The sequence below is a fragment of the Staurois parvus genome, unplaced genomic scaffold (assembly GCF_062004578.1).
Source record: "Staurois parvus isolate SC_StPar_1 unplaced genomic scaffold, SC_StPar_1.0 ptg000485l, whole genome shotgun sequence".
In the NCBI taxonomy this organism is placed as follows: domain Eukaryota; kingdom Metazoa; phylum Chordata; class Amphibia; order Anura; family Ranidae; genus Staurois; species Staurois parvus.
In genome coordinates, this window is record NW_028318281.1 from 1098451 (window position 1) to 1116802 (window position 18352).

The window sequence follows — 18352 nt, forward strand, 5'->3', positions numbered from 1 at the left end:
TTGGTGTCAGTGGGAGGAATAGTGCCCCATCATTGGTGTCAGTGGGAGGAATAGTGTCCCATCATTGGTGTCAGTGGGAGGAATAGGGCCCCATCATTGGTGTCAGTGGGAGGAATAGGGCCCCATCATTGGTGTCAGTGGGAGGAATAGTGCCCATCATTGGTGTCAGTGGGAGGAATAGGGCCCCATCATTGGTGTCAGTGGGAGGAATAGTGCCCCATCATTGGTGTCAGTGGGAGGAATAGGGCCCCATCATTGGTGTCAGTGGGAGGAATAGGGCCCCATCATTGGTGTCAGTGGGAGGAATAGTGCCCATCATTGGTGTCAGTGGGAGGAATAGGGCCCCATCATTGGTGTCAGTGGGAGGAATAGTGTCCCATCATTGATGAGAGTTGATAAAGAGTAGAAAATGCAGGTGAGCCCTGCTGCTTGCCCACAGCAGGATTAAAGGCAAAAAAAGACTACCTGCCCTGCACCCGGAACTACATGTCCCAGGCATCGGGCGATAGGAATTGAACATCCCTGTATAGGTGTAGGCCAATCACGTACCTCCCAAGGCTTGGCTGAAACATTTGTATAGATGGTATCATCCTGTCCTGCTTTGTCGCTAGGAGAGTTCACTTCTGTGACCTCCACATCACAGAAGCGAACTCTCAGACCTCCGCCTATGTGTGATCCACCATCTCCTCCATCGCTGAGCTCAGAGTTACTGCGACAGGGGAGAAAGAGTGCATGCAAAGGGGCTCAAAACAGCAGGGAGTGTCTTAGCAACATCCTAGCCACAAGGCAGGACGGGACGATGCCATCTCTGGGAGATTTTCAGCCAGGTTTCAGGAGGTGCATAGACAGCCTACACCTATAGAATGGGCATCATTCAACATTGGGCAAACCTGTTTGTTTTTATCTACAGGTGCCTCTTATCTGGCTTGTTGTTTGGTAAAGGTGAACTATGGCTTTAACCCCTCGCCCTCCAGAGGATTCCCCCCCCTTCCTGACCAGGCCATGTTTGTGTTACGGCGCTGCGTTACTTTAACCTACAATTGCGCAGTCATGCAACGCTGTGCCCAAATGAAATTTACAACCTTTTTTTCCCACGAATAGAGCTTTCTTTCGGCATTTGATCATCTGTGCGGATTTAAATTTTTTGCGCGATCAAAAAAAAAAAAAAAAAAGACCGACAATTTTGAGAAAAACAAAACAATATTTCTGACTTTTTGCTATCAAACATGTCCAGTAAAAAAAAAAAAAAAGTAAAAAAAAATTTTTGCCACGATGTATTCTGCTCCATGTCTTTGCAAAAAAAAAATCCCAATACGTGTAAATTAATTGGTTTACATCAGGGGTCTGCAACCTTTAAGACATAAAGAGCCACTTGGAACCGTTTCCGAGAGGGAAAAAAAGACTGGGAGCCGCAAAACCATTGCAACATTTAAAACAAATCCGACACTGCATATATTGCAAAAAGCGCTCTGGTCATGAAGGGGGTTTAAGGGCCCAGTAAGCAAAGGGTTAATCAGGGCCACAGTGTATCGTCATAATCACAATCATAGCCTTAGGTCAGTGGTGGGCAACCTTTTTTTTCAACTGAGCCAAATCTCGCCAAAACCACGATTGAAATTTATTTTGAGAGAAACATTTTTAAAACTGAAAATACATCCCCCATATAGTAATTCATCCCCCATAGTAATTCATCCCCCATATAGTAATTCATCCCCCCTATAGTAATTCATCCCCCCTATAGTAATTCATCCCCCATATAGTAATTCATCCCCCCTATAGTAATTCATCCCCCCTATAGTAATTCATCCCCCCTATAGTAATTCATCCCCCCTATAGTAATTCATCCCCCCTATAGTAATTCATCCCCCATATAGTAATTCATCCCCCCTATAGTAATTCATCCCCCATATAGTAATTCATCCCCCATATAGTAATTCATCCCCCATAGTAATTCATCCCCCATATAGTAATTCATCCCCCATATAGTAATTCATCCCCCCTATAGTAATTCATCCCCCCTATAGTAATTCATCCCCCCTATAGTAATTCATCCCCCATATAGTAATTCATCCCCCATATAGTAATTCATCCCCCATATAGTAATTCATCCCCCATAGTAGTTCATCCCACATATAGTAATTCACCCCCCATAGTAATTAATCCCCCATATAGTAATTAATCCCCCCTATAGTAATTCATCCCCCCTATAGTAATTCATTCCCCATACTGTGTCAATTCACTTACCTTTGCTCCGCGCGTTCCTCTCGCCGTGTTCCCGCGCCGTTCTGGTCTTCAGGGCGGACTGTGAGAGGAGAGGAGTTCGTCACGCTGCCCCGCCTACATCCTGACAGCCAATGTTTGCCAGCGGGCGCCCGGCCCACAGAAGAGCTGCATTAAAAGAGCCGCGGCTTGCCGACCCTATAGGCTGTCACCTGGTGGGCAGCGTGCTCCGGAGCCGCAGGAAAGGTGAAAAAGAGCCGCATGCGGCTCCGGAGCCGCGGGTTGCCGACGCCCGGTTTACATGAAAGTTATAGCGTCTACAAATGGAGGTTTATACAGTATAGGGTTTTTTTTTTTGTTTTTGTTTTTTTACTAGTAATGGGGGAGATCAGCGACTTATAGCAAGACTGCAGCGGACATTCTGACACTGGGGGGGAACTGACTTGGGAGTCACTGACATCCCCTGTGACACCAATACAGTGATCAGTGCTAATAAAAAGCACTGATACTGTACTAATGGTACTGGGCAGGAAGAGGTTAACATCTGGGGCAATCAAAGGGTTAGTACTTTACATTGTAAGCACACTGCTTTGTATGGCTGTGCTATGCACAGCCATACAAAGCAGTGTGCAGGAGCTGACAGGGGAGAGAACTGTATTGTTTACATACAATACTGTATTGTTTACATACAGTTCCCTTCCTCCTGCGATCACAAGGTGCCAACGAGTAATCACCAACTGGGGCCCGGTGATTGACAGCCAAGGCCATGAATAGCGGTGCGGGTAGGGCTCATGTGGTCCCCCAACCAGGAGATGCAAAATCCATGTATGTATATATGATTTTGCGCACCCCTGCTGCACTGTAGCAGTAGATCTGCTATAGGGCATCGGGAAAGTGGTTGACCTGCTCCCGCTGATGTGGCACATATATGTGGCATCTCAGTGGGTGGGCTTTAACGCTGAGACCGCATAGTTGCGGCTCAATGTAAACACTTTCCGGCGCTGAGAGCGCATGCTGAAACCACAGATACCAGCAGGGACCAGAATGCTCCCGATGCACTCTAGCAATTGGGAGCTTTCCAAACACAGCGGTCACGTGACACTAATGCCCTCCTCCCAGCATTTAGAAACTGTTAAAGGACTGGGAGACAATAGCTGGAAGGGATTAAAATCCACAAGTGTCATTAGGACTCACTGGCCTTTAAAGTGACAACTTTGACAAAACCCTTCACTTTCGCTTCTTTCAAGGGCTTTACGAAGTATCCTAGTGTCATCCAACTTTGTGAAAAAGTCAACAACTGGATCATGAGGAAATGCTGCGCGCATTGATAAGAGTGTTTGTACGTAATCTGCTACCTGCCAAGGTGAACCGAGATATGGAATGGAAGAGTGGAAGTTGTAATATAATAATGATAAGAAGCAGTGAAACGCCCAACAAACGAGGCAACTGGCTGTGCATCACTTCTAAAGTGTTACTAAACCCCGGACCCCGCGTTCACCATATCCGCTCTCCCCGGGCCCCGCGTTCACCATATCCGCTCTCCCCGGGCCCCGCGTTCACCATATCCGCTCTCCCCGGGCCCCGCGTTCACCATATCCGCTCTCCCCGGGCCCCGCGTTCACCATATCCGCTCTCCCCGGGCCCCGCGTTCACCATATCCGCTCTCCCCGGGCCCCGCGTTCACCATATCCGCTCTCCCCGGGCCCCGCGTTCACCATATCCGCTCTCCCCGGGCCCCGCGTTCACCATATCCGCTCTCCCCGGGCCCCGCGTTCACCATATCCGCTCTCCCCGGGCCCCGCGTTCACCATATCCGCTCTCCCCGGGCCCCGCGTTCACCATATCCGCTCTCCCCGGACCCCGCGTTCACCATATCCGCTCTCCCCGGACCCCGCGTTCACCATATCCGCTCTCCCCGGACCCCGCGTTCACCATATCCGCTCTCCCCGGACCCTGCATTCGCTATATCTGGTCTCCTCAGATACTGAAAACGATTTTGCTCATTGATGTGCGAACTGGGAGCTATATTTCAAATTTCAGTGTTTTTGGTTTGATTATATTATTGAATTAAATTTATTATATTATTTTTTATGATTATTTATTAAGTTATAATTTATGATTTCGTGTTTCAAGTTTTATCCTACCCGGGATGTTTACTAGACTCTTGTTCAGACACATTTCAGTGAGTTATTCCTAAAAATTACAGCCTACAATAAAAAAAAAAATACATATTTCCATGCAAAAAAATTTACCACTTTGAGCACAGAAATACTGACATAATCAGACCGCAAGGGAGGCTACTAGAAGTCTCTGGCTAGTCAATGGGTTGAACAGAAGCAGAAAAAAAAAAGTACATTTCCAACTTCAATGTAAACACAGGATTCTGCGGGAGGTAGACAAAATAAAAATTCTCGACGCCACCCATCTGCTGTCTTCTCTAAATAATGTATCAGCTGTTTTGTTAGAAATTTTTTTCTAAAGCGAAACTGCATTCAGAAACATGACGTTCTGCTCCACTTACCTTGTTTATCTCCCTCAGCTTGTCTGTGGAAGCCCCAACAAGCACACAAATCTCCAGTAACCCCGAGGGCAGCTGCGAGTCTTCCATCTTCACGAACAGGTCTGAAAGGTCCCGGAAGGCCAAGTGCAGAGAAGAACATAAAACGCACCAATGGGTACTAACAGAGTCAGCAGATGCATGGAACCCGAAAAGTGGAAGAGTGCCACGGCATGGACGTTGTCTTCAATAAAACTAAATTAACAATTATGAAAACAAGACAGCAGGACAATGTCACCGAAGATAGGTCATCTCCAAATAGGTAGTGCATCAAAATTACATCCAGAGGTCAACGGCCCAGAAATAAATAATCCTAAACGAACCACTACCTAAAAATTAAAAAATATTTCCAAAGCTTCAAATTGGCAGAATTAAACATGGATCCAAGGCTGGGGTGCAGTCCATAGGTATCCAAATTCTTGGCCAAAATTCTTGCGTCATCCTATTGTAAAGTAACTTTGAAGGATAACCTGGATACAAATGTATCAATTCCGCATTGGCCAAAATGTGACTTGTATCCAGTAGCAGATGCAAAAAAAAGATACCCGTGATTAAACACACTGTATTGTAATTTTTTTCCAAACAGATATCCAAAATTCAGCGCACAATGATTAGATCTAAAACCTGAACGTATCCAGAGTAGACAAAACCAATTTGGGAAGGTGTAGAAGTGCAATAAGAACTAAAATCTGTAGGAATATATTATTCCAGAGTTTATCAATAATTTAAAGCAAGCCTAGACAAATTCCAGGAGCCAGGTAGTCAATGTTCTATTAAAATTAAAGCTGGAATCCAACTCTTTAGGTTGCCTCCAGTTGTAGTCAATGGAGCTAGATCCTATATTGAAAAGACTGTCTCCTGAATTCCATATGAACTTGTCCACCCCTGATTTAAAGACAGCAGTTAACAAATGCCTTGGGCCATCAACGAGTATCCAGTAGTCCCTCAAACTTGGCTTTTCTTAAGATTTGAAAAGAAAAAAGCATATGAAGTGCCCCAAGGCTTTTAGATGTGTCTTCGGTTAGTGAACAGGAATGGTCAGGTCTCTGGGAACACCATGAGGAGGGTATCAGAATCCAGAACGTTGGCTTGGGTCTGGAAGTGACCAATATTACCTCTAATACATAGGAAGCACACCAAGATTCCTCTAGACTTTTCTTCAATTAGGAAACAGAAATGGTGAGGTCTCCAGGAACACCATGAGGAGGGTATCAGAATCCAGAACGTTGACTTGGGTCTGGAAGTGACCAATATTACCTGTAATACATAGGAAGCAAACCAAGGATCCTCTAGACGTTTCTTCAATTAGGAAACAGAAATGGTGAGGTCTCCAGGAACACCCCCAAGTCCAGAACGATGGCTAGGAAAGCAACACATGTGAAGGTCTCGCCTTCAAGCTGGTCAACCCCAACACAGAAAATTCCAGGAAGGCAACTCAGAAACTCTCTGAAAGCCGATGTACTCTTCAAGCTTATATTTTTGGTAGACACCCACTGTGAGGAGGCAAAATTTCCAAGCAGTACTTCAACAATCACGTGCTGGAGCAGAAGAGTTTTACAGGGATTTCCAGTTTGACAGTTAAGAGTTATGCAGCATGGCAAAATAGTAATTGAGGAACAGTAGTGTAGAGTGGAGGCTCAGCTAGCAAAATTGGCACACTATTTTTTTGTGACAGGCTATATTCAGGACAGTCAAGAAGGAGAAAAAGGGAGGTTAGTCAGGATAGGGAGGTACTGCAATTCAGGATCAGAGCCAGGAAAATACACAGCATCTAGAACTACTGCAGGAGTGTAGACAGGATCAGGTGGGTAGTGCAGGACCACTACAGAAAAGGATCAGCAGAATAGGATCAGGCCAGCAGTGTTGAAGACAAAGCTAGCAGTATAAAAAGTTTAGGAGGCTAGAACCGAGGCTTAGTGAAGAAGATGGCCAGGATCAAAGGCTAATCCAAATTCTGAGCTGGATGGATAGACAGGATAAAGGAAGTAAGGCAGAGGCACGGCTGGGTGTACAGCCAGTATCAGAATCAGGACCCAGGAGGACAGCTAGGTGGATGCTCAGGCTGAGGGGTGCAGTCCAGGATTACTGAATGCAGGGTATCCAGTGTGAGGTGTATTGCAGAAGTGGGGATCCAGGGTTAAGAGTGCAGCTTACAGCTATCCAGCATCAAATGTGCATCTCAGGAGTACAGCTTTAAAAAGTATCCAGGAACAGGGGTACAGTTTTGTGAGTATCTGGGTTTAGGAGTGCAGCTAGGTAGGAATCAAGGCTGAGGAGTGCAGCTAGCTAGGAATCAAGGCTGAGGAGCGCAGCTAGGAGGATATCCAGGGAGTGCAACCCAACTTGGTAGATATCCAGGATCAGGAGTGCAGTTTATGAGAACAGCCAGGTAGATTTCTAGAATAAGGAGTGCAGGTCAGTAGTACTGCTAGGTAGGTATCCAGGATCAGGAGTGCAGTTTATAAGTACAGCCAGGTAGATGTCCAGAATAAGGAGTGCAGGAGTACTGCTAGATAGGTACCCAAGATTGCAGCCAGGTATCCAGGATTAGGGCTGTAGTTTCAGGGGTTCTGTTGTCATGTGGAGTCCAAGTCCAGCTTATAGGTACAACTAGCCCGGTGTCCAGGATTAAGAGTGCAGCTCCAGGAATGTAGCCGGGCTGGAATGCAGACTGGGGGGTGTAGCTGGGTGAAGTTTCCAGGCTCAGGTATGCAGTGCAAGAAAAAGATCTCCAGGATCACAAGAACACAACAGAGACAATAGAGATCAGCTGTGCAGTCCAATGCAGCTGAGTGGATAGCCAGGACTAAGGAGGCAGTGCAAGCCAGTCAGGAAGTAGGTGGTAGCTAGATTGTGGAGGGCAGGCAGGACCAAGAATGCAATATTCTTAGTATCAGGAGAGCAGGACAGGGCAGGCAGGCCGATCAGGATAGGCAGGATCAGGGAAGCCGATCAGGCTAGGCAGGATGAGGGAAGCAAAACAAGCCAGGCAGGTTCAGGGAAGCAAAACAGGTTAGGCAGGATCAGGGAAGCAGGACAGGATAAGAAAAGCAGGACAGGATCAGGGAAGCAGGACAGGCAGGATCAGGGAAGCAGGACAGGCAGGATCAGGGAAGCAGGATCAGGGAAGCAGGACAGACAGGATCAGGGAAGCAGGACAGGATCAGGGAAACAGGACAGGGGAGGCAGGATCAGGAAAGCAGGACAGGCAGGATCAGGAAAGCAGGATCAGGGAAACAGGACAGGGGAGGCAGGATCAGGGAAGCAGGACAGGATCAGGGAGACAGGACAGGATCAGGGAAACAGGACAGGGGAGGCAGGATCAGGGAAGCAGGACAGGATCAGGGAGACAGGACAGGCAGGATCAGGGAAGCTTGTCAGGGAAACAGGACAGGGGAGGCAGGATCAGGGAAGCAGGGCAGGGAACCAGCACAAGGCAGGTGGGACAGGGAAGCAGGACAGCACAAGGCAGGCGGGACAGGGAAGCAGGACAGCACAAGGCAGGCGGGACAGGGAAGCAGGACAGCACAAGGCAGGCGGGACAGGGAAGCAGGACAGCACAAGGCAGGCGGGACAGGGAAGCAGGACAGCACAAGGCAGGTGGGACAGGGAAGCAGTGCAGAACACAGCAGCCCGGATCAAGCAGGCAGCAGCCCAGTCAGGTGCTATCCGGGATCAGCAGGACACAGAGGAGTGCCCGGGCATGGATCCTCCATGGACAGTCCGTCCCACAACCATCTCTCACACCCCGAAACCTCAAGCACCTCTGCACCACCGTCACCTCTCCCCCTCCGCCTCACTGACACCAGACCCGGGGGACTGACTGCCACATCCACGCCCACAGAGACTTAAAACTCCGCCCACATTTCGTTACTCAACTGCCAACTCTAACAAACCCTCCAGGTAACTCCACCCACAACAGGACGGCCAGCAAACCCCCGGAGACGGTTACTATAGCAGTACGAGTTTGGTAGCCACGCCCAGAATCTGAATAGCCTATATTCCGTGTTGCCACGCCCACCTAGCTTTCTACTCCCCCCCTTCCCGTCCGTAAGCGTTTGTAGCCACGCCTTAGAGGGCGTGCTTTCGCGCTAACACGGCCCAGACCCGTGTGAGGTGTGCCTGTAAACGAAGCCACGCCCTTAGTCTGAGGAGTTGGGCGGGAAATACCGGCTTCTAGTTACCTCACGGGGTGAGGGGGCGGGGAGTCAGGCTGGTATCAGCTGAAATGTAATGATGGCTGATAATAGAGTGTGGAAGGTGTCAGTGCGCCGTGCGGGTCACTGTGTGGAGTACAGTGCAGGGGTATAAAAAGTCTTCACACCCCTGTTACAATGTCAGGTTTCTGTGATGTAATAGACAAAAATAAATCATTTCAGAACTTTTTCCACTTTTAACCCCTCACCCTCCAGAGGATTCACCCCCCCCCCCTCCTGATCAGGCCAATTTTTGCGTTACGGCGCTGTGTTACTTTGACAATTGCGCGGTCATGCAACGCTGCACCCAAATGAAATTTACGTCCTTTTTTTCCCACGAATAGAGCTTTTTTTTTGGTGGTATTTGATCACCTGTGCATTTTTTATTTTTTGCGCTATAAAAAAAAGACCGACAATTTTGATTTAAAAAAACAATATTTTTGACTTTTCGCTATACGACATATCCAGTAAAAAAAAAGTAAAAAATTAATTTCGTCATAAATTTAGGCCAAAATGTATTCCGCTCCGTGTCTTTGCTAAACAGAAAAACCCAATAGGTGTAAATGAACTGATTTACCTGAAAGTTATAGCGTCTACAAATGGCGGTATAGATACTGGGACTTGTATTTTGACTTTTTTTTTAACTAGTAATGGCGGCGATCAGCGACTTATAGCGGGACTGCGGCGGGCAAGGGCGAACTGACAACTCATGGGGCCCCCGGGCAATAGGGGATCATGGGGCCCCTGTGTCCTTGCCCAAACTCAAAAAAGCCTATGAAAAAGGTACCAGGGGCATCTCATGGGGCCCCCTACTGACCCCGGGCAGTGCCCGCGTTTCCAAATGGTCATTCCGCCCCTGGCGGTGGGCATTCTGTCACTGGGGAGAACTGACATGGTGTCACTGATATCCCCAGTGACACCAATACAGTGATCAGTGCTAATAAAAAGCACTGACACTGTATTAATGGCACTGGGCCGGAAGGGGTTAACATCTGGGGCGATCAAAGGGTTAACTGTGTGTATTTTTACTAGGGAGACATGCTGTGTCAAGAGATGCAAAGCAGCATTTCCTTGCTGACAGTAGAGAGATCTGTGTTGTTTACACACAGGCAGGGGCGGACTGACCATTTGGAAACTCGGGCACTGCCCGAGGGTCCGGGGTCAGTAGGGGGCCCCATGAGATGCCCCTGGTACCTTTTTCATAGGCTTTTTTGAGTTTGGGCAAGGACACAGGGGCCCCATGATCCCCTATTGCCCAGGGGCCCCATGAGTTGTCACTCCGCCCCTGCACACAGGTCTCTCCCCTGTCAGCTTTCCCCAAGGACCACCGAGTGCAGGCGGGAATCACCGGCCGGGACCTGATGATTGACATCTCTAGCTGCCAATAGTGGCACAGGTAGGGCAGGCGCCCCGTGCCCGGAAATGCAAATCACGTATATATTTGTGATTTTGCGCAGCTCTACGGCCCTGTAGTTGTACTTCTACTATAAGTGATTAAAAGCGATCTGTGGTGGATTGCCTTTTAGAGGCAATTAACAGACAATATGTTGCTTCCTAGACACCCGTTTTAACCACTGAAAGCCCGCAGCACCGCAGTGCAACTGATTGCATTACGTTATTTTTAAAAATATATATTTATTTAAATATATTCTTCTTCAGATTTTTTTTAGCATATGAAAAAAGTAATTTTAACATATATTTTTACATATATTTGTAAATGCATTCCAAAAATGTAGATTTGTATTTTTAAAGACATACAGTATATTTGAAATTCATTTTTAAAAATATTTTTCATATATTTTGTAATACAAAACGCATTTCAACATGCAAAATATATATATATATATATTTTTTTAACTATATTAACCATTTCAATACCGGGCAATTTTACACCTTCCTGCCCAGGCCATTTTTCACGTTTCAGCGCTCTCACACTTTGAATGACAATTGCGCGGTCATACAACATTGTACCCAAACTAAAATTTTATCATTTTCTTCACACAACTAGAGCTTTCTTTTGGTGGTATTTAATCATCGCTGGGGTTTTTATTTTTTGCTAAATTAACAAAAAAAGACCAAAAATGTTGAAAAAAAAACACGTTTTTCTTTGTTTCTGTTATAAAAGTTTACAAATAAATAATTGTTCTTCATAAATTTAGGCCGAGATGTATTCTGCTACATGTCTTTGGTGAAAATAACCCAAATTAGGATGTATTATTTAGTTTGTAGGAAAGTTATAGAGTTCACAAACTATGGTAGAGATCTGATTATTGATCAATCCTGAAGTACTGACGGCCAATCTAATTTCTTGAGGTCCAAGAATGTCAGAACAGGACAGATATCCCCCAAATGTCAGAACAGTACAGATATCCCCCAAATGACCCCTTTTTGCAGAGTAGACAGTCCGATGTACTTCATAAGAGGCATGGCGAGTTTTTTGAAGTTGTATTTTTTTTGTCATAATTTTTCGGAAAATTAAAAAATTAAAATTATTTTCACTATTTATTTTTTTACATACTGTCACCAGTGCAGTACAGCATCATCATATAACTGGCATGGCGGTAAACAGGGACACTGACTGGTGACAGTATGAAAAAAAAAAATATATATATATTTTTTTATTTTTTTTTATTTTTTTTATTATTTTTAATTTTTTATTACTTTTTTTATTTTTTTTTAAGATTTTTTTTTCATATTTTACTATGACCAAAGTAGTACAATGTTACCATAGTAACATTTTTTTTTTTTTTTTTTACACAATTTGCTTATAGCAAAGAATTACTTTGCTATAAGCAAGCATTTACCTGAATGACATCGATTCATTCAGCTTTTTTTTTTTTTTTTTTGTGCTTAGCTGTGATTTGGTCACAGCTAATCACATGACATGTGCATGTGATTAGCTGTGACCATTCACAGATAGGCACTAGTATACAATGGATGGCATCATGAATGAAGCCATCCATTGTATACAACTGTCATGTGACCTGCTGTGATTGGTCACAGCAGGTCACATGGTACCTACAACGGGGGCCGGTACTCAGATCTGTCATCGGCCATGTCCGAGGTACACGGCCGGTGACAGATCGCCCCGCTGCGCCGCTCTGCATTAGCGCAAACTGCGCATGTCCGGGAGCACGCCAAATGGCGTGCACCCGGAGTGCAGGAGCACATTTGAAGCCGCCAAACGGCCATTGGCCGGGCGGCTAATGGTTAAATATGGCCAAAATTGTAGTATTTCAAATACCGTATTTCGCACTCCATAAGACACACCTAGGTTTTAGAGGTGAAAAACAAGAAAAAAAATATTCTGAACCAATGGACTGCAGACACAGTACAGGAGATGACCAGAGACTGCGGACACAGTACAGGAGATGACCAGAGACTGCGGACATAGTACAGGAGACGACCAGAGACTGCGGACACAGTACAGGAGACGACCAGAGACTGCGGACACGGTACAGGAGACAACCAGAGACTGCGGACACAGTACAGGAGACGACCAGAGACTGCGGACACGGTACAGGAGACGACCAGAGACTGCGGACACAGTACAGGAGACGACCAGAGACTGCGGACACGGTACAGGAGACGACCAGAGACTGCGGACACGGTACAGGAGACGACCAGAGACTGCGGACACAGTACAGGAGACGACCAGAGACTGCGGACACGGTACAGGAGACGACCAGAGACTGCGGACACAGTACAGGAGACGACCAGAGACTGCGGACACGGTACAGGAGACGACCAGAGACTGCGGACACAGTACAGGAGACGACCAGAGACTGCGGACACAGTACAGGAGACGACCAGAGACTGCGGACACAGTACAGGAGACGACCAGAGACTGCGGACATAGTACAGGGAATGACCAGAGACTGCGGACACAGTACAGGAGACGACCAGAGACTGCGGACACAGTACAGATGACCAGAGACTGCAGACAGTACAGAGGATGACCAGAGACTGCAGACCTTTGGGGAGGGAGGGGGAGCGGGTACCTGAAGTTGTCCTTTCTTTCAGGTGGGCACGCAGGCTTCTTCCCGCGCCGGCTTCTGTGACAGCCGGGTGCCCACTGCGCATGCGCGAGAAGCACTGCGCTTTGTGAATGGCCCGGCACCTTCTAGGACCTGTCATGTGTCCCAGAAGTCGCCGGACCATTCACAAAGCGCAGTGCTTCTCGCGCATGCGCAGCGGGCACCCGGCTGTCACAGAAGACGGCGCAGGAAGACTGTACAGCACTGGACAGAGGAACAGGTAAGTTCCTGCAGGAGAGAAGAGCTGAGCAGCCAGCCCGGTATTCTGACATGGTGGCGGCGGCGGAAATACCGGACCGGCCGCTCCATATTCGCTCCATAAGACGCACTGACATTTTCCCCCCTTTTTTGGGGGGAAAAAAGTGTGTCTTATGGAGCGAAAAATACGGTATATGGCAATATATTTGGGAAGAATAAATTTTAAAATATATTTAAAATATATTTTACTTCCATATGGGACGGCAGCCCATTCATTTGAATGGTCTGCTGGGGCTGGTTTTCCGCACCTTTTTGTAAACCGCATGGTCTTTTTGACTATGTGGGTCCCTTACCCGCAATCGCGCTACGGCCTGAGATGCATAGAGGGACCATTGAGAATGAATGGCAGTCCCGCGTGTCTAGCAAGAGCAGTGCGATTCGGCTGCAGGTGGTGGCGGGTGCGGGAACACATGCGATTCCTGCCCCAGCAATCACCCCACAAGTGTGAACCTAGCCTAACCGGGGCAATATTGAATGTCAAAGTGATGAACTAGGAAAGGTAGGGTGGTGCAGGGCCGTCTTAATAGCATCACGGGCCCCTGGGCAAAGTAATGCGCTGGGGCTCCTACCAGCCCCAATTTATGCACATACTCTCAAGAAATATAGTATAAAAAGTTGATAGCATTAAACATACATTAATTAGTACTTTCAATCAAATTGATTTTAAACAACGAGAAAACATGTCAAACAGTAAATCAAAGACTAATCAACACAAAGGGCACAGTATGAGGGGTTGGAGGCAGAAAGGCACAGTATGGGGGAGTTAGGAGGGCACAATACTGGGATCAGGAGGGAACAGTACAGGGGGAATCAGGAGGGCACAATACTGGGATCAGGAGGGAACAGTACAGGGGGAATCAGGAGGGCACAATACTGGGATCAGGAGGGAACAGTACAGGGGGAATCAGGAGGGCACAATACTGGGATCAGGAGGGAACAGTACAGGGGAATCAGGAGGGCACAATACTGGGATCAGGAGGGAACAGTACAGGGGAATCAGGAGGGCACAATACTGGGATCAGGAGGGAACAGTACAGGGGAATCAGGAGGGCACAATACTGGGATCAGGAGGGAACAGTACAGGGGGATTAGTTGGGCACAATAATGGGATCAGGAGGGAAAAAATACTGGGGAATCAGGAGGGTACATCACTGGGATCAAGAGGGTACATTACTGGGATCAGGAGGGCACAGTACAGGGGAATCAGGAGGGTACAGTACAGGGGAGTCATGAGGGAACAATACTGGGATCAGGATGGAACAGTACAGGGGAATCAAAAGGGCACAATATTGGGGAATCAGTAGGGCACAATATTGGGGAATCAGTAGGGCACAATATTGGGGAATCAGGAGGGCACAATACTGGGATCAGGAGGGCACAATACTGGAATCAGGAGGGCACAATACTGGAATCAGGAGGGCACAATACTGGGATCAGGAGGGAACAGTACAGGGGAATCAGGAGGGCAGAATACTGGGATCAGGAGGGAACAGTACAGGGGAATCAGTAGGGCACAATATTGGGGAATCAGTAGGGCACAATATTGGGGAATGAGTAGGGCACAATATTGGGGAATCAGGAGGGCACAATACTGGGATCAGGAGGGCACAGTACAGGGGAATCAGGAGGGCACAATACTGGGATCAGGAGGGAACAGTACAGGGGAATCAGGAGGGCCCAATACTGGGATCAGGAGGGCACAATACTGGGATCAGGAGGGCACAGTACAGGGGAATCCGGATGGCGCAGTACAGGGGAATCAGGAGGGCACAGTACAGGGGAATCAGGAGGGCACAGTACAGGGGAATCAGGAGGGCACAATACTGGGATCAGGAGGGAACAGTACAGGGGAATCAGGAGGGCTCAATACTGGGATCAGGAGGGCACAGTACAGGGGAATCAGGAGGGCCCAATACTGGGATCAGGAGGGCACAGTACAGGGGAATCAGGAGGGCACAATATTAGGGAATCAGGAGGGCACAATACTGAGATCAGGAGGGCACAATACTTTGATCAGGAGGGCACAATACTGGGATCAGGAGGGCACAATACTTTGATCAGGAGGGCACAATACTGGGATCAGGAGGGCACAGTACAGGGGAATTAGGAAGTCACAGTACAGGGGAATCAGTAGGGCACAATACTGGGATCAGGAGGGCACAATACTGGGATCAGGAGGGAACAGTACAGGGGGATCAGGAGCGCACAATACTGGGATCAGGAGGGCACAATACTGGGATCAGGAGGGCACAGTACAGGGGAATCAGGAGGGCACAGTACAGGGGAATCAGGAGGGCGCAATACTGGGATCAGGAGGGCACAGTACAGGGGAATTAGGAAGTCACAGTACAGGAGGAGTCAGGAGGGCCCAGTACACTGGTATTAGGAGGGCACAATACTGGGATCAGGAGGGTACAGCACAGGGGAGGGGTCAGGAGGTCACAGTACTGGAATCAGGAGGGCTCAGTACAGGTTCTGGGGTTCTACCTGGGCCATCCGGGACAGCTTAGAAAAAGCGTGACTGTCCCGGAAAATCCAGGACAGTTGGCAAGTATGATGTAATGCAAGATTATCATGGGGCCCCCATGCAACCTGGGGACCCACGGCAGTGCCCAGGGGAGCCCATGCATTAAGACAGCCCTGGGGTAGTGCAGTAGAAAGAAGATCCATTGGGAGTAAATGATCTGTGAATTTCTGAGTGATGTGGTGAACCTCTGAGCAGAAAGGACGCAGTTTATCATAGGAGCAAAATGTCCCCCACATCCTCCCCCTGGAATTCAGCTTTAAGTCCTTTTGCACATGGGGTCATCTAGCTTGCTGTGCTTGCATCCCAAAACTTTGGTGCACCCAAGAGGGACAAGCGCGTCCAGCCCCACCGAATGCCGGTTGTCAATGTCTATGGCGGGCTGTGCCTGGCCTGGGCTGAACATTGTACTAAGTGGCCTGTGCATTCATGACCCCCTGTGAAAGGGACCTCAATGTGGAACCTTCTCATAATCTTTGTGTATATGTTTTTAACAGAATTTATAATGTAATTTTTCCTCTAGACAGGATATTCTGCATGAAAAGGTTCCAGGAACCTGTGGTTGAAATCAGACCTGTGATAAGCAGCAGCTGACACTCAAAATCAGACGGCGTAAACACGGGATAGGTCAAAGATGTGGTTTACAGTGTCTCGGGAGAGCACCGACGGGTGTGCTTCGCGGTTGTCACATTTACATTTCCCATACGTGTTTACCAAAAATCAGATGAGTCATGTGGAAATATCTAATGCTGATCAGGGCAAAGCTAGAAGGTTCCATATTTGCTCTTTGGGCAGCAACTATTGACTATTATTTATTTATTTCAGGTACTTATATAGCGCCGTCAATTTACGCAGCGCTGTACATATATATTGTACATTCACATCAGTCCCTAACCCTCAAGGGGCGTACAATCTAAGGTCCCTAACTTACATTCATACATACACATACTAGGGACAATTTACACAGGAGACAATTAACCTACCAGCATGTCTTTGGAGTGTGGGAGGAAACCGGAGTACTCGGAAGAAACCCACGCAGGCACAGAGAGAACATGCAAACTCCAGGCAGGTGGTGCCATGGTTGGGATTTGAACCAACAACCCTAGTACTGCCAGACGGAAATGCTATTATTATTATCATTATTCAATCTGGATTGATGAATAAAGTATAACTGAAGCCCAACTTTTTTTTCACTTTCAATAACTTTTTATCGAAAGGTTTTAAAGGATACATCTTGTGACCATTGTCAGGTATACAGATAGAAGCATTAAATCGATGACTTGCAATTCATACATCAAATAGAAAAGCTGCAGAAAATGACAGAACAATTGGTATGTCCAAAAGTACATTAATCATATTACAACAGAGAAACATTATGGATAACAGAAGAAATCCATACGGAGTAGAAATTCTGAAGGAACCCTATACACACAGCTATACCGTATTTTTCGCTCCTGACCATAAGACGCACCTAGGTTTTAGAGGCAGAAAACAGGAAAAAAAATTCTGAACTAATGGACTGCAGACACAGTACAGGAGATGACCAGAGACTATGGACAGCACAGGGATGACCAGAGACTGCAGACAGTACAGGGATGACCAGAGACTGCGGACAGTACAGGGATGACCAGAGACTGCGGACAGCACAGGGATGACCAGAGACTGCGGACAGCACAGGGATGACCAGAGACTGCGGACAGCACAGGGATGACCAGAGACTGCGGACACAGTACAGGGATGACCAGAGACTGCGGACAGTACAGGAGATGACCAGAGACTGCGGACACAGTACAGGGATGACCAGAGACTGCGGACAGTACAGGAGATGACCAGAGACTGCGGACAGTACAGGGGATGACCAGAGACTGCGGACAGCACAGGGATGACCAGAGACTGCGGACAGTACAGGAGATGACCAGAGACTGCGGACAGCACAGGGATGACCAGAGACTGCGGACAGCACAGGGATGACCAGAGACTGCGGACAGTACAGGAGATGACCAGAGACTGCGGACAGTACAGGGATGACCAGAGACTGCGGACAGTACAGGGATGACCAGAGACTGCGGACAGCACAGGGATGACCAGAGACTGCAGAGAGTACAGGAGATGACTGCTGACCTTTGGGGAGGGGGGGGGAGCTGTTACCTGAATTTGACAGGTACCCGCTCTTACTTCCGCGGAGTTGTTCTTTGACCTTACCTGTTCCTCTATCCAGCGGCGCGCTGTCTTCCCGGCTTCTGTAATGGCGCTCGGCATGACAGTCGGGTGCCCGGTGCGCATGAGCGAGAAGCACTTGCGCTTTGTGATTGGTCCGGCGGCTTCTGGGATCTGTACTTTATGCAGAGGCAGCGTTGTCTCCAGGGGCGGACTGACAACTCATGGGGCCCCCGGGCAATAGGGGTTCATGGGGCCCCTGTGTCCTTGCCCAAACTCAAAAAAGCCTATGAAAAAGGTACCAGGGGCATCTCATGGGGCCCCCTACTGACCCCGGGCCCTCGGGCAGTGCCCGAGTTTCCAAATGGTCAGTCCGCCCCTGCCCATGACTATTATTATTAGA

General features: G+C 47.8%; 1 protein-coding gene across 1 annotated transcript in view; it reads right to left on the reverse strand.

Annotated features, from left to right (window-relative positions):
* Positions 1-8595, reverse strand: part of DENND3 (DENN domain containing 3) — a 165834-nt gene extending 157239 nt beyond the window's left edge. The window contains exon 1 of the mRNA XM_089689537.1: positions 4742-8595. Coding sequence (XP_089545663.1) covers positions 4742-4828 — 87 coding nt within the window. The 5' untranslated portion in view covers positions 4829-8595. The remainder of the gene's footprint in view (positions 1-4741) is intronic.
* Between the last annotated feature and the right edge of the window lie 9757 nt (positions 8596-18352).